This window comes from Bos indicus, chromosome 19 (genome assembly GCF_029378745.1).
Source record: "Bos indicus isolate NIAB-ARS_2022 breed Sahiwal x Tharparkar chromosome 19, NIAB-ARS_B.indTharparkar_mat_pri_1.0, whole genome shotgun sequence".
NCBI lineage: Eukaryota > Metazoa > Chordata > Mammalia > Artiodactyla > Bovidae > Bos > Bos indicus.
In genome coordinates this window covers 45,456,199-45,479,316 of record NC_091778.1, presented here as the reverse complement: position 1 = coordinate 45,479,316, position 23,118 = coordinate 45,456,199, and the positions used below count along the sequence as shown (strand labels likewise).

The window sequence follows — 23,118 nt, the reverse complement described above, 5'->3', positions numbered from 1 at the left end:
GTACTTAAATGAAACCATTCTTGCATGTGGGGCTTTCACATTGAGATATTCATTTTGGTGAAAACAATCCTTTGACAACAACATTTGTTTGCCATTTGGTATTGATTAGTCTTAGTCCTCAGGTTTCTGTTATTTATTGCTTCTGTTAAAAACTTTAGAGATATTATTATCTCTAAATGTAACAACCACTTTGTATGTCTGTTGTGGAGACTACATTAGGGTTTGAAAACAATGCCTGGAATACATTAGGTAATAATAGTAAGAATTGATGAGTCCTTTGAGAGCTTGATACTATTGATAAGCCTTTTTTTCCTTTTTTAATGGATGAGGAGTTTAAAGAATAACAATGGAGAACTTTAGTATCTTCCTTTTTAAGCTAATAGTAATAGAAGACTGTAGCTTAGAATATAAGTTAGCTTTCAAAAATGACTCACCAGGGGCATCCCCCTTCCCTTCTCTACCAGGAGGACAGAAATTAATCACCAGAGACAACTCTAGACCCTAATCAGCCCAAAGATGGGCACCAGAGAGATCTACGTAGCAAACCTTTATCGTGCTTTGTGCTGAGTCACTTCAGTCATGTCCTACTCTGTGCAACCCCGTGGACTGTAGCCTGCTAGACTCCTCTGTCTTTGGGATTCTCCAGGCAAAGATACTGGAGTATGTTGCCATTTCTTCCTCCAGGGGATCTTCCCGACCCAGGGATTGAACCTGCATCTCATGTCTCCTGCATTAGCAGGCAGGTTCTTTACCACTTAGCACCAACAGGGAAGCAAACCTTTACTAACTAACTCTTATCTTCCATTAGTTCCCCCATTTGCTGTTCTAGAAACTTAAAGTCCTTTTCCTTTGTCTTGTCACTTCTCTAAAAAGTTATTGTTATTTTGTTAAGATGCATATAAGCTCAAGTTTTAACCACCCCTTTTGAGTTAGCCATCACTGACTACTCGGATGTGTATGCATGATGCCCTGGTAATAAATTTCTGATTGTTTTTCTCTTGGAAAAAAAAAGACCAACGTACTTGCTTTTTAAGATGTTTCAGTAAGTTCAATCTCTACTATGAAATAGGTAAATTTGAAGATAAGAAACAGATTTAGTGAAAACTATCATATAGAAACTGATTTTGGTCTTGGTATTTAAGGTAAGCAGAAAGTAAAGGGATTCATTTTTAAAAACCTGTTCTACCATTAAAAAAAAATGTATAAAGCAAAAACTGACAGAACTGCAAGTAGAATTGTTAAATCTACCACAGTAATGGGAGATTTTAATATATATCTCTCAGTAATTGATACAAGTAGAGGAAAGAAATATCTGCAAGGATGTTTGGAAGCTTGGAACAACACATTTAACAAATTTCACCTAATGCTTTTATAGAGCTGTGTATCCAATCACTTTGAAAATAGCAATTTTCAAATGTATGTGAAACATTTATTTAAACAAAAAATTTTTTTCTACCATGTTTGGTGTGTCATAAAAGTATGAACAAATTTCAGAGAACTGAAATCAAGTTTTGTGTGTGTGTGTGCTTAGTTTCTCAGTCATGTCCAACACTTTGCGGCCCCACAGACTGTAGCCCTCCAGGCTCCTTTCGTGGAATTTTGCAGTCAGGAATACTGGAGTGGGGTGCCGTTTCCTCCTCTAGGGGATCTTCCAGACCCAGGGATCAAACCAGCCTCTCTTGTGTCTCCTGCGTTGGCAGGCGGATTCTTTACCACTAGCGCCACCTGGAAAATCAAGTTATCAAGCCACAAAACAATTAGCTTTTTAAAAGTTTTTAAAAACCTTTCAAAATTAAGATACACATTTTTATTTAACCTGCCAGTAGAAGCAGAAATCACAATCGTAATTGCAAAATATTTTGGACTGAAAGAAAAAAATGTTACACATCAAAATTTGTAAGGTAAGCTAAAGCAATATTATATTTTATAGCAAATACATGTCCTTAAATGCTTACCTCAGAAAAAAAGAAAGGCAAGAAATAAATGAAGTAAACGTTTCTCTTGGGAAGTTAGCCAAAAGAATAGCAAAATAAACACAAAGAATGTTAAAAAAAAAAAAAAAAGAAGTAATGAAGATAATGATAAGAACAAAAAAAGAATGAAATAGAAAACAAATATACAACAGATCCAAAAGTTTGTTCTTTGACATACTTGTGGTGATATTGAGAAAGAAAAGATGGTAGAAAACCAATATCAATAATGAAAAGAGAGGATATCATTGTAGGTGTGGCAGGCAGTAAAAGATAAAAATAGTACGGATAACTATGCTTTGAATGTAAAGATAGTTTTAAGTAGATGAATTCTTAAAATATATAACTTCCTAAAATAGACTTGAATAGAAATGGAAAACCTCAGTAATCTTATAATGTGTATAAATTATATAAGTTAAATATGTAGTGAAAAATCTTTCCATACAGCCCAAATAACTTCACTATACTGAGTTCTATCAAAAATCATAAAAGAAATAACTTCGGCCTTGAACAGCAGCTATTCCTGATCTTCAGGGAATTGAAAATGAAGAAAAAATCCTAGCTCATTTAATGAAAGAGACTAGTACCATAGATCCCCTGGAGAAAGAAATGGCAGTTTAACTCCAGTATTCTTGCCTGGGAAATCCCATGGACAGAAGGAGCCTAACAGGCTGTAGCCCATGGGGATTACAAAAGAGTCAGACATGACTTAGTGGCTATAAAAAACAACAGAAAGTACCATCTTGAAGATAAATCCTGATAAGGACAGTTAATTATAATGACATATAACACAAATGCAGATTTTTAAAATTTTTTTCCTTTTTTTAAACTTATTTTTTAATCGGAGGATAATTGCTTTACAGTGTTGGTTGGTTTCTACCATACATCAACATGAATCAGCCATCGGTATACATATGTCCCCTCCCTCTTGAACCTCCATCCTACCTCTCACCCCATCTGACACCCCTCTGGTTTGTCACAAAGCACTAGACTGAGCTCCCTGTGCTATACAGCAGCTTCCCATTAGCTATCTGTTTTACACGTGGTAATGTATATCCTAAAGGAAATCAGTCCTGACTGTTCATTGGAAGGACTGATGGTGAAGCTTAAACTCCAATACTTTGGCCACCTGATGCGAAGAGCTGACTCATTTGAAAAGACCCTGATGCCAGGAAGGATTGAAGGCAGGAAGAGAAGGGGACGACAGAGGGTGAGATGGTTGGATGGCATCACTGACTCAATGGACATGAATTTGAGCAAACTCTGGGAGTTGGTGATGGACAGGGAAGCCTGGCGTGCTGCAGTCCATGGGGTCACAAAGAGTCAGACGCGACTGAGCAGCTGAACTGAACTGAACTGAATGTGTATATTTCAGTGTTACTCTCAACTCGTCCCACCCTCTCCCTCCTCCACTGTGTCCATAAGTCTGTTCTCTGTGTTTGAGTTTCTCTCCCTGCCCTGCACATAGGTTACAGATGCAAATCTTAAAATACGAGAACTAATTTAGGATATGCCATAACTAAGTTATCCCAGGAATGCAAGATTGATTTAATGTTAAAATCAGTTTATATAGTCAACCATGTTACATGACTAAAGAGAAAAAATTATGTAATCATCTTAATCATTCATTCATAATCTTGTCCACCTGACCAAGAAAGGACCTTTTTTAACCAGATGGAATGCCTATAAAAACTGTACAGGAGACATCATACTTAATATTGAAAAGTTGAAAACTTTCCTTTTGAGATAGGGAAATGTGACAAGGATGCCTGAGTTATTGTTTTTATTAAATATTGTGTTCGAAGTCTTAACTAGCAAGGCAGTAAGGCAGACAGGTGGAAACAAAGATATAAGATGAAAGGGAGAGACAACGGTCTTTTGTTTGTAGCTATGATTATATTCAGAGATATCCAAGAGAATTTACACAAGAGTTACAAATAACAGAGTTTAGCGGGATGCTTGATACAAAATCTAATTTAAATTTGCATACAGACTGTAGCCTGCCAGGCTCCTGTGTCCATGGGATTCTCCAGGCAAGAGTACTGGAGTGGGTAGCCATTTCCTTCTCCAGGGGATCTTTCCAACCCAGGGATTGAATCTGGGTCTCCTGCATTGAAGGCAGATTCTTTACCATCTGAGCCACCAAGGGGTGGCATCTGTATATCAAGAACAGAGAATTAGAAGCTGGAGATAACAAAATGTCATCAATTGTAATAGCAAACAAGTATATGAAGCATTTGAGTATAGATCTAATGAGATGTGGGAGACTTAAGAGAAAAATTGTGAAGCATTATTTTCAATGAGGCATTAAAGAACAATAAATTTTAAAAATGAGATTTTTTTTTTATTATGGTCATGAATTAAAAGATCCAGTATTGTAAGGGCATTTGTTTTCCTTCAATCTTCCTATATATTCAAATCAGTCAGATAGAAATCCCAATAAAATTTTGTATGGAATTTGATAAGCTGATTCCAAAATTTATATGAAAGTGCAAAGGCCCAAGAATAGTCAAAGAATTCTTAAAGTATAAGATAGAAAGCTACAGTAATTAAGATATGTTATTGGCACAGGAATAGGCCAATGGAACAGAAAAGAGAGCCCAGATGCAGACCCTTACATATTTGACCACTTGATAAGAGAAAGGTGATATTGCAAATAAGTGGGGAAAAGAATGAATTTTTCAGTAAATGATTCTGAGACAATTGGCTATCCATATGGGAAATAGTGACTTTGAACTTCTGCCCCCATCAGTTCAGTTCAGTTGCTCAGTCATGTTTGACTCTTTGTGACCCCATGGACAGCAGCATGCCAGGCCTCCCTGTCCATCACCAACTCCTGGGGTTTACTCAACTCATATCCATTGAGTTGATGATGCCATCCAACCATATCATCCTCTGTCCTCTTCCACTCCCGCCCTCAATCCTTCCCAGCATCAGGGTCTTTTCCAGTGAATCAGTTCTTTGCATCAGGTGGCCAAAGTATTGGAGTTTCAGCTTCAACATCAGTCCTTCCAAAGAACATTCAGGGCTGATTTCCTTTCAGATGGACTGGTCGGATCTGCTTGCAGTCCAAGGGACTCTCAAGAGTCTTCTCCAACACCACAGCTCAAAAGCGTCAATTCTTCAGCGCTCAGCTTTCTTTATAGTCCAACTCTCAAATCCATACATGACTACTGGAAAAACCATAGCTTTGACTAGATGGGCCTTTGTTGGCAAAGTAATGTCTCTGCTTTTTAATATGCTGTCTAGGTTGGTCATAGCTTTTCCTCCAAGGAGCAAGCGTCTTTTAATTTCATGGCTGCAGTCAACATCTGTAGTGATTTTGAGCCCAGGAAAATGAAGTCTATCACTGTTTCCATTGTCTCCCCGTCTGTTTGCCACGAAGTGATGGGACCAGATGCCATAATCTTACTTTTCTGAATTTTGAGTTTTAAGCCAACTTTTTCACTCTCCTCTTTCACTTTCATCAAGAGGCTCTTTAGTTCCTCTTCACTTTCTGCCATAAGGGTGGTGTCATCTGCATATCTGAGGTTATTGATATTTCTCCCAGAATCTTGATTCCAGCTTGTGCTTCATCCAGCCCAGCATTTCTCATGATGTACTCTACATATAAGTTAAATAAGCAGGGTGGCATTATACAGCCTTAACGTACTCCTTTCCCGATTTGGGATCAGTCTGTTGTTCCATGTCCAGTTCTAACTTGCTTACTGACCTGCATTCAGATTTCTCAAGAGGCAGGTCAGGTGGTCTGGTATTCCCATCTCTTTAAGAATTTTCCACAGTTGGTTCCAAGTGATCCACACAGTCAAAGGCTTTGGCATAGTCAATAAAGCAGAAGTAGGTGTTTTTCTGGAACTCTCTTGCTTTTTCGATGATCCAGCGGATGTTGGCAATTTGATCTCTGGTTCCTCTGCCTTTTCTGAATCCAGCTTGAACATCTGGAAGTTCACGGTTCATGTACTGTTGAAGCCTGGCTTGGAGAATTTTGAGCATTACTTTGTTAGTGTGTGAGATGAATGCAATTGTGCAATAGTTTGAACATTCTTTCGCATTGCCTTTCTTTGGGATTAGGATGAAAACTGACCTTTTCCAGTATGGCCACTGCTGAGTTTTCCAAATTTGCTGGCATATTGAGTGCAGCCCTTTCACAGCATCATCTTTCAGGATTTGAAATAGCTCAACTGGAATTCCATCACCTCCATTAGCTTTGTTCGTAGTAATGCTTCCTAAGGCCTACTTGACTTTGTATTCCAGGATGTCTGGCTCTAGGTGAGTAATCATACTATTGTGATTATCTGGGTCATGAAGATCTTTTTTGTATAGTTCTTCTGTACATTCTTGCCACTTCTTAATATCTTCTGCTTCTGTGAGGTCCATACCATTTCTGTCCTTTATTGTGTCCATCTTTGCATGAAATGTTCCCTTGGTATCTTTAATTTTCTTGAAGAGATCTCTAGTTTTTCCCATTCTATTGTTTTCCTCTATTTCTTTGCACTGATCACTGAGGAAGGCTTTCCTATCTCTCCTTGCTATTCTTTGGAACTCTGCATTCAGATGGGTATATCTTTGCTTTTCTCCTTTGTTTTTTGCTTCACTTCTTTTCTCAGCTATTTGTAAGGCCTCCTCAGACAGCCATTTTGCTTTTTTGCATTTCTTTTTCTTGGGGATGGTCTTGCTCACTGTCTCCTGTACAGTGTCACGAACCTTTGTCCACAGTTCTTGAGGCACTCTATAAGATCTAATCCCTTGAATCTATTTCTCACTTCCACTGTATAATCAAGGGATGTGATTCAGGTCATACCTGAATGGTCAATTTAAGTCTGAATTTGGCAATAAGGAATTCATGATCTGAGCCACAGTTAGCTCCCAGTCTTGTTTTTGTTGACTGTATAGAGCTTCTCCATCTTTGGCTGCAAAGAATATAATCAGTCTGATTTTGGTTTGGGCCATCTGATGATGTCCATGTGTAGAGTCTTCTCTTGTATTGTTGGAGGAGACTGTACTTCCATACTGTACACTAATCAACTACAGGTGGATTAAAGATTTAAATCTAAAAGGGAAAAACAGAGTTTAGAAGATAGTATAGAGGATTTTCTCTTCTAGTTGTACCTAATTTATCATTTACTTACTTTTATTTCAGTGATACTTCATAATGAAAATTGTTGAGCATACAGGAAAATTGAAAGATCTGTACATTTAATACTTATATACCTACCATGTATATTCTAAAATTAATATTTATAGTTTTATTATATTTCAATGACTTCTTTAAAAACAACTGTATTGAAAATCAGTGCCTTTTAAAATATCTTTTTGATTCTTTTCCCCCAAAATTGCCAATTTTTTGGAAAGCAAAACCTTTGCCTTTTGGTTACTATTTCTGTCTTATTTTTCTTAAAACATTCTAAATTTTCTTATTTTATAATTTCTTTCAAGTCTCTATCATCTATAGTACTTTATAAATGTTTTTGTAATTTGCTGCTTCTGACTTTCTCACAGTGGTTTGTTTCCTTGTGTAGTTTGCAGTTTTGATTGTCATCTCATTTGATACACTGTCAGGAATATAAACATTTTAGAGAATGCATTTTTATTGTTTTTCAAGTGAAAGTTATCAAGTAATGAATACATGAAATATCTGAGTAGTACACAACCTCATTAAATTATATATTATATTTTGAGACTCTTTCTCTCCTGACCAAGAAATTATTTCACTTTTGAACTCTTTGTGGAGATAGAACAGGAATTATCCTCATTTTATTGATCAGATTTTTTTTTACTCAGAAATCTTATCAACTGTGAATTATACAGCTCCTAAAACCCTCTCCATTTCTTGATGTTTCACTCCTTTATTTCATGTTTGTTCTTCACCTTCACATGACCTTGGAACCTTGACTTTAGTAACTTAGCCACTCCTTAATTTATAGGTCTTGAACACCACAGATTGATCTTTTTCCTTCTCTCAACACTTCAATTCCAGCTTCCTTTCTTCCCAGTCCTTTTTGTCATGCCTGCTTACCAAGAACCTATCTCCACTCAGTACAAATACTTGCATCCTTCATTTCTACATCATTGCAGTAGCGTAGTCTGGGACTGGTGCCAACTCAGTGGACTCTCAGAACTGTCAAGGAATCCTTTCATGCGTTATCTTCCTCTTAGTCTGTTCAGCGGTCATTCTCAAAACATTGATCCTCAAGCTCTTACCTTCCCTCAGCTACCCTTGTCCTTCTTGCATCTTTTCTTACTCCTAGTAGGAAGCGTAGAGACAATTTAGACTATCAAATGAGAGTGCCTTCTTCTATCTATAAATCTGCCATCAGACTTTGGTCTATCTGTTCCCATCCTTAAATGTTTTTCCCTGGTTTCATGGTTTGTCAAATGAACTTCCTACCTACATCTGAATTCTGGATCCTAATCCTCTCTGTCTTATCAAGAAGTTTACATCTTTTTTCTTGTGTTGGCAAACTCACTCATACATTTCCTATCACCAGTAAACATTCTCACACATTCTTAGGGGAAAGGAACCACTAAAACCAAAATAAACTTCACTCTATTGACTCTTAGTCACTGCAGCTACTATTTTTGAAAAAATAGTCTACACTCACTGCCTTCTATTCTTTGTGTGTGTGTGTGAAAGTTGTACATAGTTTTAAAGCCAAATAGCTCTACCACACTTTTAATGGGGGGGTGGGGGGTGGAAATGCTGTCCTATTTTGATACCCTTAGCATCAATATTGATAAGGTATTTAGCAAATATGTAGAAGATATAAAAAGCAACTATAGACACTTGTGTTTAACACTCTGCTCTATTTAAGAAAAAGAACGTTATCAATAACTTTATGATCCCATCCCATTCACTTCCTCTTCCTGAGGTAAGCACTATTCTGAATTTCGTGTTTATCATTCAGTTATGTTTTTTCAGGTAGATTTTTTTTTGCTGCTGTTCACCCATATGTAATATAGTTTAGTAACTCAGCATATTCACAGTGTTGTACAACCATCACCATTAATTCTAGAACATCTACTTTACTCCCAGAAGAAACCGTGTACTTGTCAGCAGTCACTCCTCCTTCTTCCCCCACCCCACCACGTCTCCCTCCCCTGGCAGCCACTGTTTGTCACTATAGATCTGCCTATTCTGATCATTTCATGTAAATTATTAATAAATCATTCAATATGTGGCTTTTTGTATCTGACTTCTTTTACTTAGCATAATGTTTCCCAAGTTCATCCATGTAAATAGTATGTATCAAAACTTCATCCCTTTTTAGGACTGAATAATATTGCATTGTATGAGTATACTACAGTTTGTTTATTCATCAATTAATGGCCATATGAGTTGTTTCCAATTTTTGGCTATTGTGATAATCCTGCTCTGAACATCTTGTGCAAGTTTTTGTGTGAATATATTTTTCAATTCTCTTTTGTGTATACCTAGGAATGAAATTGCTAGTTAAATGGTAAGTCAGTGTTTAACTTTTTAAGGAACCACCACTCTTTTCCACAGATGGTTGTACCACTTTGCATTCCCACCAGTGCTATATGAGAGTTACAATTTCTCCACATTCTTAACACTCGTTTTCTTTTTTATTATAGTCATTGTAGTAGGTATGAAGTAGCAGTATCTTCTTTTGGTTTTGGTTGAGCACCTTTTCATGTGCTTATTGACCTTTAAATGATGTTTTTTTGAGAAATGTCTATTCAGATCTTTTGCGCATTTTTAAAAAATAATACTGTATTTCTTAAAATTAAAAAAAAAATTTAATTTGTTTTATTTTTGGCTGTGCTGGGAATGAGTGGGGGCTACTCTGTAGTTGTGATGAAAGGGCTTCTCATTGTGTGGCTTCTCTTGTGGTGGAGCACCAGCTCTAGGGTGTGTGGGCTTCAGTAGTTGTGCCACACAGGCTTAGTTGCCCCATGGTATATGGAATCTGCCCAGACCAGGGATCAAATCTGTGTTGCCTGCATTGGCAGGAGGATTATTAACCATTGGACTACCAGGGAGGTCTGTCTTTTGACAGACTGTGTTTTTATTAATTTTATTAATTTTATTTGTCTGTTTTATTAATTTTCATTTTATTGTGTTATAAGAACCTTTGTCAGATGTATGATTTGCAGATATTTTCTTCCTTTTTTTATTGTCGTTTCACTTGATAATGTCCTTTGTTGCTCATAGTTTTAAATTTTGGTGAAGTCCATTTTATCTTTGTTTCTTTGGTTGCTTGTGTTTTTGATATCATATCTAAGAACCCATTGCTTAATCCAAGACCATGAAAAGTTACACCTATGTTTCCTTCTAAGAGTTTTATAGTTTTAGCTCTTATAGCTTTGGGTCTTTGGTATATTTTAAATTAATTTTTGCATGTCAAAATTAACAGAAAGGGGTCCAAATTCAGTCTTTTGCCTGTGCCTGCACAGTTGTCCCAGCATTATTTGTTGAAAAGACTATTTTTTCCCCATTGAATGGCCTTGGCACCTCATCAGAAATCAGTTGACCATAAATGTGTGGGGTTTTCCCTCTCATTTATATTCCATTAATCTGCATGCCTTTGGAGAAACACACTGTCTTTACTACTGTTGCTTTGTAGCAAATTTTGCAGTTGAGAAGTGTGAGCCTTTCTAATTTATTCATTTTTAGGATTGTTTTGGCTGTTCTTGGTCCCTTACAGTTCTGTGTGCATTTTAGAATGAGCTTGTCAATTTCTACAAAGAAGGCAGTTGCAGTTCTTTCATTATTTGTTTATTAAATCTTTTTACTTATTCTGTTTTTGGCTGTACCTTGCAGCATGTGGCATCTTAGTTCCCTGACCATGGATTGAACCCGTGCCCCCTGCATTGGAAGTGCAAAGTCTTTTTTTCTTTTTTTTTAATTAAAAAAAAATTTATTATGTGTTTATTTATGGCTGTGCTGGGTCTTCATTGATGTGCACAGGCTTTCCCTAGTTGCAATGTGTGGGCTTCTCATTGTAGTGGCTTCTCTCGTTTCAGAGCACGGGCTCTAGGACACAGTGGCTCCAGTAGTTATGGCACTGGCTCATGGGCCCAGTTGCTCCATAGCATGTGGAATTTTCCTGGACCAGGGATTGAACCCACACCCCCTGCATTGGCAGGCGGATTCTTAACTGCTGGACCATCAGGGAAGTCCGGAAGCACAGTCTTAACGACTCGAGTGCCAGGGAAATCCCCCAGCTGGGATTCTGATAAGGATTATGTTGATTCTATAGATTGGTTTGGGGTGTTTTAAATTGAAGTATAATTGCTTTACATTCCACATGTATGCACTAAAATATGATGTTTTTCTCTTTCTGACTAACTTCACTCAGTATGACAGACTGTAGGTCCATCCACATCTCTACAAATGACTAAATTTTGTTCTTTTTTATGGCTGAGCAATATTCAGTTGTATATATGTACCACCTCTTTATCCATTCATCTATCATTGTACATTTAGGTTGTTTCCATGTCCTGGCTTTTGTAAATAGGGCTGCAGTGAACGTGTGTCACTTTGAATTTTGGTTTTCTTAGGGTATATGCCTAGTAGTGGAATTGCTGGGTCCTAAGGTAGTTCTGTTTTTAGTCTTTTAAGGAACCTCCATACTGTTCTCCACAGAGGCTATATCAATTTACATTCCCACCAACCTGTAATAGGATTCCCTTTTCTCCACTCTCCAGCATTTATTGTTTGTAGACTTTTTGATGATGGTCGTTCTGACCTGTGTGAGATGATACTTCATTGTAATTTTTATTTGTATTTGTCTAATAATTAATGATGTTGAGCATCTTTTCATGTGCCTTAAAGGGCCATCTGTGTCTCCCCTGGAGAGATATCTGTTTAGGTTTTTGATTGACCCATTTTTTTTATTGGATTCTTTGTTCATTTTTTGATACTGAGCTCCGTGAGCTGTTTGTATATTTTGGAGATTAATCAATCCTTTGTCCGTTGTTTCGTTTGCAGATATTTTTTCCTGTTCTATGGGTTGTCTTTTTATCTTGTTTATGATTTCCTTTGTCATGCAAAAACTTTTAAGTTTAAATAGATCCCATTTGTTTATTTTAAATTTCATTCTTTAGAAGGTGAGTCAAAAAGGTCTTGCTGTGGTTTATGTCAAATAACATTTTGCTTGTATTTTCCTCTAAGAGTTTTATAGTGTCTCATCTTACATTTAGGTCTTTAATCCATTTTGAGTTTATTTTGTGTAGGGTGTTAAATAGTGTTCTTATTTCATTCTTTTACCTAGAGTCATCCAGTTTTCCCAGCACCACTTATTGAAGAGGCTGTCTTTTCTCCCTTGTATATTCTTGCCTCCTCTGTCATAGATTAGGTGACTGTAGGTGCTTAGGTTTATCTCTGGGCTTTCTATCTTGTATCATTGATCTATATTTCTGTTTTTATGCCAGTACCATAGTGTCTTGATTACTCTAGTTTGTAGTATAGTCTGAACTCAGGGACTCTGATTCCTCCAGCTGTTTTTCTTTCTAGAGATTGCTTTGGCTGTTTGGGGTCTTTTGTGCTTCCATACAAATTCAATGTTTAAGTTCTATATTTCTCTTGTTAATTCAATCCTATGTATTGTGGTTTTTTGGGCTTCCCAGGTAGCTCAGCTAGTAAAGAATCTGCCTGCAATGCAGGAGACCCTGGTTTGATTCCTTGGTTGGGAAGTTCCCCTGGAGAAGGGATAGGCTACCCACTCCAGTATTCTTGGGCTTCCCTGGTGGCTAAGATGGTAAAGAATCTGCCTGCAGTGTGGGAAACCTGGGTTCAGCTCCTGGGTTGAGAAGATTCCCTGAAGGAGGGGATGGCAACCTACTCCAGTGTTCTTGCCTAGAGAATCCCCATGGACAGAGGAGCCTGGCGGGCTACAGTCCATGTGGTCGCAAAGAGTGGACATGACTGAGTGACTAGGCACACACACTCTAGTTTTTTATGATATTGTTATTTTTTTTATGTTAATCTTGTATCCTATCTTGTATCCTACAACTTTGCTAAATTCATTTAGCAGTGAAATGGCAAAAGCAGATAACTGTCTTAGAAGGGAACAGACATCTCTCTTCTGATTTTAGGGGGCTAGCTTTTAGTCTTTTAAGTGTGATGTTAGCTGACGTTTTTCATAGATGGCTTTATCAGATTGAGGAAGTTCCCTTCAATTCATAGAGAATGCATCTGTTTTCACCCTTTTTCTGTTAACTTTTGTAATCAATATTTAATTGGATTATTTAGAGGTGTTTTATCTAGTCTGTCTTCTAATTTCTTTTTTCCTCCTAGTCTTTCTTAATTGGAATATTTAATCTAGTAATAAAGTCATTTCAAGTATATTTGGATTTAAATCTGCCATCTTATTTTGTCTTCCCTGTTTTCCCACCTTCCCTTCCCCTACTTCTTTTCCTCTTTAAAGCTGCATTCTTTTGTTGGTCTCAGCAAGAAATATTGGACTGGGAGATTTGTAGCATATCGATGATGTTATTGTCATGAAAATGGATTAAATCACCCAGGGAGAAAGGGAAAATACAGTATCAGAGATGAAGATTGAACTTAGCAGCAGACTAAACACAGAAGAGGATAGAATCTATAAATTTGAAGGCAAGTCAATAGAAATTATCCAAACTGAAATTGAAAGAAAACACACACACACACACACACACAAAACCCAAACAGAACAGAATATCTAAGATCAGTGGGGTAATACTTTAATGCAGTATTTTAAAAATCCTAATAGGAGAAAGTAGAGATAATGACTGAGAAGTTGTTTCTTTTTTAGTGGGACATAAAATAAAAATGGGACATTTTAAAAACAAATGAAATACATGATAAAATGATCTCAGGCCCTTGGGAAGAAGAAAATTCAAACTTCTCTGAAACAACTTAGGCCTCAAAGAACTCCTATAAAGGGAATTTACCTGATGGTGCAGTGGCGCTTTCACTGCTATAGCGCAGATTCAGTCCCTGAATGGGGAACTAAAATCCTGCTAGTCGCACACATGAAAAAAAGAACTCCTAAATAAAGCTCCCCCAAATAAGAAATCATAGTCAAATCATAAATCCAACTGAGAAACTAGACACTATGGACTAGAATTAATGAAGAAAAAAAGAGACGGGTCAGACCTCTTTAAGATTTAAGATACTAAAATTGTAAGCACAGATTAAAGCATGTAAGACAAGCATATTTAGTATGTTTAAGAATAAATTGGGCTCTTTCAACCATCTTGGACTCTGGAGGCTTGCTGGAAATAGGACTTCTAAAACAACAAATATGTCTGGAAGGTTGTGGTCTGAGGCCATTTTTGCTGTCTATAATCGAGGTCTATGGAACCAGAGGGAACCACACAACTCGCCTGAAAATGGAAGGTGTATATGCTTGAGATGAAACTGAATTCTGTCTAGGCAAGAGATGAGCTTATGTGTGCAAAGCAAAGAACAACTCACTAACTCCTGGTGGAAAACCTAACAAAACCAGAGTAATCTGGGGAAGGATAATTTACACTCATGGAAACAGTGACATGGTTCATACCAGTTCCAAAACAATCTTTCCTGCTAAGGCCATTGGATCCGGAATCTGTGTGATGCTGTTACCCTTTGAGGATTTAAACTTATTAAAAAATAAATAAAGTGGATTTGTTTAAAAAAATTTTTTTTTAAGAATTCAGATTATGAGTAAGGAAGGGCACAAGATTTAAGGGGAAGATTTAATAGCATTTTACACAAAGTTGAATTTTGAATTGTAACACATCTGAAGAATGTAGCAAAAAGTGGAGAGAGGGAGGGCAAGAAAAGGAGAAATGGAAAATACATGAAAAAAATGGAGTTATATGATAAAGAATGTAAAACTAATGTGTTTAGGTAGAGTTCCAGAATGAAAGAAAAATGGCAGAGGCAGTGTTCAAAGAAGAGATCCCAGAATTTGACGAAAGACACAACTCATATATTCGGGAAGCCTAATGAATCTCTGGAGCAAGATAAAAAAGAAGGTGTACACATAGATAAAACTGTAATATCCTGATAAAATCCTGATAAAACTGTACAATATCAAACAAAAGACAGTCTTTGAAGAACTGTTACAGTAACAAGGAAATCAGAATACAGTGTCAGTTCTGTTATTGATGCAATCTAATGGAATGTTGAATATGCTCAGAACAAACAACCATCAACCTATAATTGTATACCCAGCAAAAATATCTTTAAGAATAAAGATTAAAAATAAATTTTCAGATTAAAAAAATCCATTTGCTAGCAAAAGACTATCTAAAAGAAATTTCAAAGAAAGTACTTACGAAAGAAGGAATGTGGTTCCCATTGAAAGACTTGAGATACAATAATCTCTTGTAATCAATATGCTTTTGCAGCCACCATTGCTAGAAGATGGATTCCACTTGGCACTTCTTTGTACTGCTCACTTTTGAATCAAAGTCTCATATAAAATACATTTCACAGGAAGAGATGGTAGATCATATGTCTTCACCTTAATTTTAAGGAAAATTGGGCAAGTGAACTTTCTGACTTCTTTCTGGGAAACCAGCACTGATAAGGAAGAATATCCACAAATTGCTTTTAGCCAGACAACATGAAGTAGTCTAGGAAGCTTAGAGAAAACTAGTGAGAAGGACTGAAGAGGGGAAAAAATCATAATGTGCCACATTATTCATTTTTCAGTCTTAACTAGTCTGTTCAAACTAGTTTAGTACTGGCCTTACACAAAACACAGCAACCTTTTCTTGCTTACTAACTAAGTAGCTCAACTTGAATAGTTGTAGAGAGATGTTAGATGATAGAGATGTTTTGAAACTGTCCAAAAGATACTAAGCTGAATAAAAAACTGATTGTAGAACCTTTGCAATGAGATTTATCTTTAGGTCTGTTAACTAGAAGGAGCTGCTCATGAGAGTAATGGCACCTACTAAAAGGCTAGCAAAGCAATCATGTTACCATTCCTTTCCCCTTCTCACTCTTTTGTATTACCTTATAGCAAATGAATTAAGCCACTTGCTTTGAGATGTGTCTCGATCTCTGTTTAAGTGGAACTGCTGAGTCAAACCAGACCACCTCTTTTTGCCAGTCCCCACAGTTTTGAGCCAAAACCTCATTAAGACTAATGTAAAACCAGCATATCTTTGTTGGCTTTTCAAACTTACCAGTGCCACTTATTTGGAGAATAATCTTGTTATGTTTAAGTCCATAGCTAGCCACAAACTCAAGTAAAGTTTTCTACTATAAAGTCTAAAAACTTGAACATTAATAGTCATTCCAACTTCTTTTGGTTAGTAATTTGCCTGGCATATCTTTTTCTGTCCTTTAACTTTCAAAGTCCTCATAGGGATATCTCTTCTAATCAGCATGTAGTTAAATTTTTCTGACGGTTTTATTTTAGTGCATTTACATTTCTTGTGATTACTTGTAAGTCTGTTTCTTAGATCTTTTTACTTTCTATATTCTTAATTTTTCTGTGTTTTGTTGGCCTGTATTACCTTTATAAAACTGAAGTTTTCTTAATCTTCCCCCCTTTAGTATTCCTCAGTTCAGTTCAGTCACTCAGTCGTGTCCAACTCTTTGCGACCCCATGGACTGCAGCACGCCAGGCCTCCCTGTCCATCAGCAACTCCCGGAGTTTATTCAGACTCATGTCCATTGAGTCGGTGATGCCGTCCAACCGTCTCATCCTCTGTCTAGGTTGGTCATAACTTATTCCAAGGAGTAAGCATCTTTTAATTTCATGGCTGCAGTCACCATCTGCAGTGATTTTGGAGCCCAAGAAAATAAAGTCTGCCACTGTTTCCACTGTTTCTCCATCTGTTTGCCGTGAAGTGATGGGGACTGGATGCCATGATCTTTGTTTTCTGAATGTTGAGCTTTAAGCCAACTTTTTTACTCTCCTCTCTCTCTTCTAATAATGATCTTTGAAATTTTAATACAAATAATGCTTAATTTAACAAAGTCTAATGTTCAATTCAGTCACTCAGTTGTGTCCAACTCTTTGTGACCCCATGGACTGCAGCACACCAGGCTTCCCTGTCCATCAGCAACTCCTGGAGCTTGCTCAAATTCATGTCCATCGAGTCAGTGATGCCATCCAACCATCTCATCCTCTGTCGTCCCCTTTTCCTCCCACTTTCAGTCTTTGCCAGCATCAGGGTCTTTTCCATTGAGGCAGTTCTTTGCATCAGGTGACCAAAGTATTGGAGTTTCAGCTTCAACATCAGTCCTTCCAAAGAACATTCATGGCTGATTTCCTTTCGGATGGACTGGTTGGATCTGCTTGCAGTCCAAGGGACTCTCAAGAGTCTTCTCCAACACCATAACTCAAAAGCATCAATTCTTCGGCACTCAGCTTTCTTTATAGTCCAACTCTCAAATTCATACATGACTACTGGAAAAACCATAGCTTTGACTAGATGGACCTTTGTTGGCAAAGTAACGTCTCTGCTTTTTAATATGCTGTCTAGGTTGGTCATAGCTTTTCCTCCAAGGAGCAAGCGTCTTTTAATTTCATGGCTGCAGTCAACATCTGTAGTGATTTTGAGCCCAGGAAAATGAGGTCTATCACTGTTTCCATTGTCTCCCCATCTGTTTGCCACGAAGTGATGGGACCAGATGCCATAATCTTACTTTTCTGAATTTTGAGTTTTAAGCCAACTTTTTCACTCTCCTCTTTCACTTTCATCAAGAGGCTCTTTAGTTCTTCTTCACTTTCTGCCATAAGGGTGGTGTCATCTGCATATCGGAGGTTATTGATATTTCTCCCAGAATCTTGATTCCAGCTTGTGCTTCATCCAGCCCAGCATTTCTCATGATGTACTCTACATATAAGTTAAATAAGCAGGGTGGCATTATACAGCCTTAATATACTCCTTTCCCGATTTGGGATCAGTCTGTTGTTCCATGTCCAGTTCTAACTTGCTTACTGACCAGCATTTAGATTTCTCAAGAGGCAGGTCAGGTGGTCTGGTATTCCCATCTCTCTAAGAATTTTCCACAGTTGGTTGTGATCCACACAGTCAAAGGCTTTGGCATAGTCAATAAAGCAGAAGTAGATGTTTTTCTGGAACTCCCTTGCTTTTTCGATGATCCAGTGGATGTTGGCAATTTGATCTCTGGTTCCTCTGCCTTTTCTAAATCCAACTTGAACATCTGGAAGTTCATGGTTCACGTACTGTTGAAGCCTGGCTTGGGGAATTTTGATCATTACTTTATTAGTGTGTGCTGCTGCTGCTAAGTCACTTCAGTGGTGTGTGTGAGGTGAGTGCAATTGTGCGATAGTTTGAACATTCTTTGGCATTGCCTTTCCTTGGGATTAGGATGGAAACTGACCTTTTCCAGTCCTGTGGCCACTGCTGGTTTTCCAAATTTTTTAGCATATTGAATGCAGCACTTCCACAGCATCATATTTGTATTTGTAACAGTCTGCTAAATCAATGTCATGACCCACTAGTGGGTCACAATCTATGATTTCAAAAATTCTGCTTTAAGAAGGTCCTTTTTAATGAATCTCTTGGTAAATTCTCTTTTTATCTAGAAATGCCTTGATCATTTCTAAAAAATTTTCTTTTGGTATACAATTGAAAATGTTTTCTCTCACACTGAAGCGTACTATTTTCTATCTTTTTTTTAATTGCTTTTGAATCTACTATTAGTATAATTATGGGTGATCCTTAATTTTTTTCTGGGTAGTTTTATGATTTCATTGTCTTTAATCCCATAACGTACCGTTTCACTAGCATGTATTAGGTGCTTATTTTTTATTTAACCTGTGTGGTTTACCTTATGCTTTGTGTACCTGTGAAATCCTGTCTTATCACTTCTGAAAAATTTTCAGCCTTTATGTCAGTTCACCTACCATGAAACTCATCCTTTTAAATTGTACAGTTCAGTGCTTTTTAGTATATTCCACAAGGTCATGCAGCTATTGCTGCAGTCTAATTCCAGAACATTTTCACCACCCCTGCTTTATCTATTTTGAGCTGTTTCTTGACTGTCTTTAAACCTATCCCCTAAAGAGTTAATGCATTTAAAAATATTTTGCAATTAGGTTTTTCAGTTGTAAAAATCTCATTTGGTTCTTTCTCAATTTGCATAGTTTTTTGGTTTTGTTTTATTTTTTTATAATAGTGTTTTGTTTGCTCATATCTGTAACTCCATTTTATATTTTAAACATTTTATAATTACTTTATATTCTATAATAGAATATTCCAAAATCTGAGTTCTTGGAGGCTTAAATCTGCTGCTTATTTTTTGTGACTCTTGCTTTTGATAGATTTATTTCCTCTTATGTGTGTACTAATCTTTGATTATAACTCCTATTTTGCTGTTCCTAATCTAGGGGAAAATTTGGGACCAAAATTGAGGATGCTTTCTGAGAACATTTTTTATCCCTTCTGCCAAGACCCAGAGATGCTGAAATTTCCAGCCACTTCCAGGCTCTTTTCCTTTTTAGTGAGGCTTCTCAGGTTTAGCTGCACCACCTTTCTCCAACCTCAAGCACCATTGTCACCCATATGTCCTAAGGCGAGCCCTTGCCTATCACAGCTCTAATTTCAGTTTCAGATCATGGCTGATTTAAATTTTGTTTTGTTCTTTTTTTTCTTCTTTGATTTCCCCTTTTGGGATTTGCTTTTCTTTCTATGGTTCCTGCAATACAGTGAAAATTGTGTTTTATGTCGTCTGGTTGGTTGAGGGGCTTTTAGCCAGGGATAGGAGTAGGGGATGCCACAGTATCTAGTCCACCAGACTGCCAAAAGCGAAGGTGAAATTAAGTTCTTTCAACTTTTGTTTATTTGAAGACAGCTCTTAGTATAACCACACACTAATTACCCTACCAGATTGCTCCTTGTGTTCTATCTGACTTTAACTGGTACCATTAAATATTATGAAAAGCCCTTTTTCTCTCTTCCAATAAGACTACTTTTTTATAACATTCGCCAAGTTCATTTTTCTTTGTTTTATTTTGTGGTTCCTATAGGATTATGTTGACAAAGAGAAGGCCATTGCCAAAGCACTGGAAGACCTTAGAGCCAACTTTTACTGTGAACTCTGTGATAAGCAGTATCAGAAACACCAGGAATTTGACAACCATATCAACTCCTATGATCATGCACACAAGCAGGTGAGGAATAGTTAATTTCTAAAAAAGAAAAAGATACGTTATTTGTTGTTATAAATTTTAAACTTTATGAGAATACTCCCCCAAACTTGTTGACTGTGGTTTCTTGTATCTGCCTGTCTTTATCTGAGGTCATCTGACTGACTTGATTTTTTTTCAGTGACAGAAGTCCTGACATAGACCTCATCCTTCTAAGATTGTAGAGTGAAGAATTGTGAGGTTCATGCATAAAATTTTTGGCTTTGAATGGTTTCTAAATTTGCATTTAGTTTGATAATTCAGCTAAGGATCATTGGGAGCTTTTTTCCAGTTCTCCCTGTTCCTGAACTTGTTAAACTTTGAACAGTTATCTCAGGCTTTGGTCATTTCATCTTCTGTTATCTAAGAATTCATGCTGTGTTGGGTATTTCCTATCAGTAAGTCATTTTGTTACTTGGTATACCTTGGAAGATAGATAAATCTTGAAAAGAGAAATAAAGTTAGATGCTATTTTAACTTTAACAAAAAATTCTGATGCTGCATGTTGAAGAGCTTGTTGAAAAACAAATTACACCTTCTTTATGGCCTTTTTTTCTTTCTTCCGTTCATTGATTTAGAAAAGTAAATGATTCCTAACTAGTTACCAGCATAAAGAAGGTGGCATTAATTCCCTTGGGAAATTTTAGAAGAAGGAAATGAGTCCTTAAACCTGTAGGACAATTTTGAGACATTTGATCATAGGTGACTTTAGCAGAACTTGCCAGGTCTTTGGGGGCACAGTGGTTGTATTTGATAAATTTGTAAGCTGTATGAGCATTGCTGAAATGCTCTTATAAGCTGGACATTTTGAACCGTTTTTCTAATCTTTGCTTCATCTCCCAGCCAACCATTTCAGTGCACGTAAAAGGCAAGCTTTGACTAAGTTTTCTTTTACTAGCATAGGAATAGTTTATAAGCTAGTTGTGGTCTTCCACTTTTTTGCAGCAATCTTTTCCATAGTTAACCACACCTAACCAGTTTAAGATTTAAGAATCTTTCATTAATAGAGTTGTATTGAAGACAACTTTTCAACTTTATATGCAACTTTAGACATTGTTTTAATATATTGTCAGCTCTGCTTGATTTAAGGAAGAGAAAACTAGAGAGCATATATATGGACAAGATATATTAGCAATTACCTTACTATTTCAAAGAATCAAGAAAGACAAATGTAACAGTGACTGTTGCATCCAATTTATTGCATCCAAATTATTGTATCCAATAATTTTTCTCAGCTTTTTGGTGTGTGTGTAAGTCAAATTTGGGAGTTTTTTGTTTTTGTTTTGTTCTCTGGAGTTAACAAAGACATTTAGCATCTAAATATATGTCTACCATTTTGGGCTCATGAGAATTTCTTTAAGAAATTTCTTTAAGAATTGTATTTGATAAATTAAAAGAGTAGTTACATGTATATGTATAACTAAATCATTTTGCTGTTTACTTAAAACTAATGCATTACAAATAAACTATACGCCAATATAAAATACATTTTTAAAAAAAAATTAAGACTCCAGAAGAAACTTAGACACCAAAAGAACATTAAGAAAGATTACATTTGTAGTTGATAAGTTTCTTGACTTCCCTTTCTTAGAAAAAAATGAATGAGGAAGTATGATTCAAACTTGAATCATGTGTTGACTTGCTTTATAACGGGAAAAAATTGTCAGAGCAAAACAGTTTGGCAAATTAAATCTGAGATAACTACAAAACTAATAAAATTCACATTGACAACAATTAAAGTGATGATGATTTTTAGTGATGTGCTCTCAGTTTGAGAATAGTAAAATTATTATAGCTCTGGTTCATTTGAGTTTCACATATTTATTCTCTTGTGCACCTTGTGTGGACTCAGTTCTCTCACCACTTTTCTCTTCTTTTGTGATTCTTCACCTGGGGAGATTTTGTCTCCCAAGGGACACTTGGCAATGTCTGGAGACATCTTTGATTATCACAACAAGAGAGATGGTGTTAATGGCACCTAGTGAGTAGAGACTAAGGATGCTGCTAAACATCCTACAGTTCACAGAAAAGCTCCTTGCAACAAAGAATCTGGCCCAGAATATTGATCAGTAGTGCTGAGGTTGAGAAACTCTGTTCTCTTAGAACTACTGAAAAACTTTCAAGTACCCATGATACTGTGTGGCCTTTGTTTGATACAGACCAGTTTCTGTCATTATAAGCCCCTAGTTATGTTGTAAACATTTATACTGTTTTCATCTCAGTGATCTCAGATATATTCATGCATTACTCTGTTTTAGAGATTCATCAAAATGAAAGTAAAAAAATTAAGGATTTCTTATATTGAATTACCTTATCCATTAATATAGAATATATCTGTGATTCCTGGTCTGGCAAAAAAAATCTAGCTGGTATGATTAATGAATGTATGTAAGTTGATTTCTTCATCTTAATCAAAAACCCATCTTAGGTATAAAACAAAGAACAGATGCAGTCTAAGTTTGTTATTATAGTTCTTTTTCCTGCCTTTAGGATTTCTAAGGAGACTTTAATTGACCTTGGTACAAAACAGCCACAAAGCAGCTAAGTAACTCCTAAGAGGAGGAGATAGGTCCTATTTTTCATTCCTCTTTGATGGACATGAACTTACCATACAAATGGACCTACCATTTTCCAAATTTATGCTCTAAAATCATAGACACCCTGTCTTGTCTTCCAGGCAGGCACACAGGATTATTATGAATCTGAGATAATAGGTAAGTACTTTCAACCCTATATTAGTAATCCCTAGTTTGCATCTTCTGTCAAAGTTACACCATTAAAACTTTCCAGAGAAATAATCTATATGTTAGTGGTAAACTTCCTAGTATAGGTAGGATCCTGAACACGCCCTTATCTTTATTAAGCACAAATAATCACTAGTGGTTAAGAACCTGCCTGCCAATGCAGGAGACATAAGAGACACGGGTTTGATCCTTGGGTTGGGAAGATCCTCTGGAGAAGAATGGCTGTCCACTCCAGTATTCTTGCCTGGAGAATCCCATGAGCAGAGGAGCCTTGTGGGCTGTAGTCCATAGGGTCGTGAAGAG

The 23,118-nt window shown here is 36.7% G+C and overlaps 1 protein-coding gene and 1 pseudogene across 9 annotated transcripts in view; both read left to right on the top strand.

Moving 5' to 3' along the window:
• The window catches only part of GPATCH8 (G-patch domain containing 8), a 95,134-nt gene that overhangs the window by 51,094 nt on the left and 20,922 nt on the right, over positions 1-23,118 (top strand). For 8 of the 9 annotated variants that reach the window (XM_019980810.2, XM_070773617.1, XM_070773616.1 and 5 more), the window contains 2 exons: positions 19,913-20,056; positions 22,749-22,785. In XM_019980810.2, the coding sequence (XP_019836369.2) occupies positions 19,913-20,056; positions 22,749-22,785 (181 nt within the window). The remainder of the gene's footprint in view (positions 1-19,912; positions 20,057-22,748; positions 22,786-23,118) is intronic. The other variant, XM_019980811.2, reaches the window with a different exon arrangement.
• On the top strand, positions 7-19,906 carry LOC139177592 (large ribosomal subunit protein eL33 pseudogene; annotated as a pseudogene).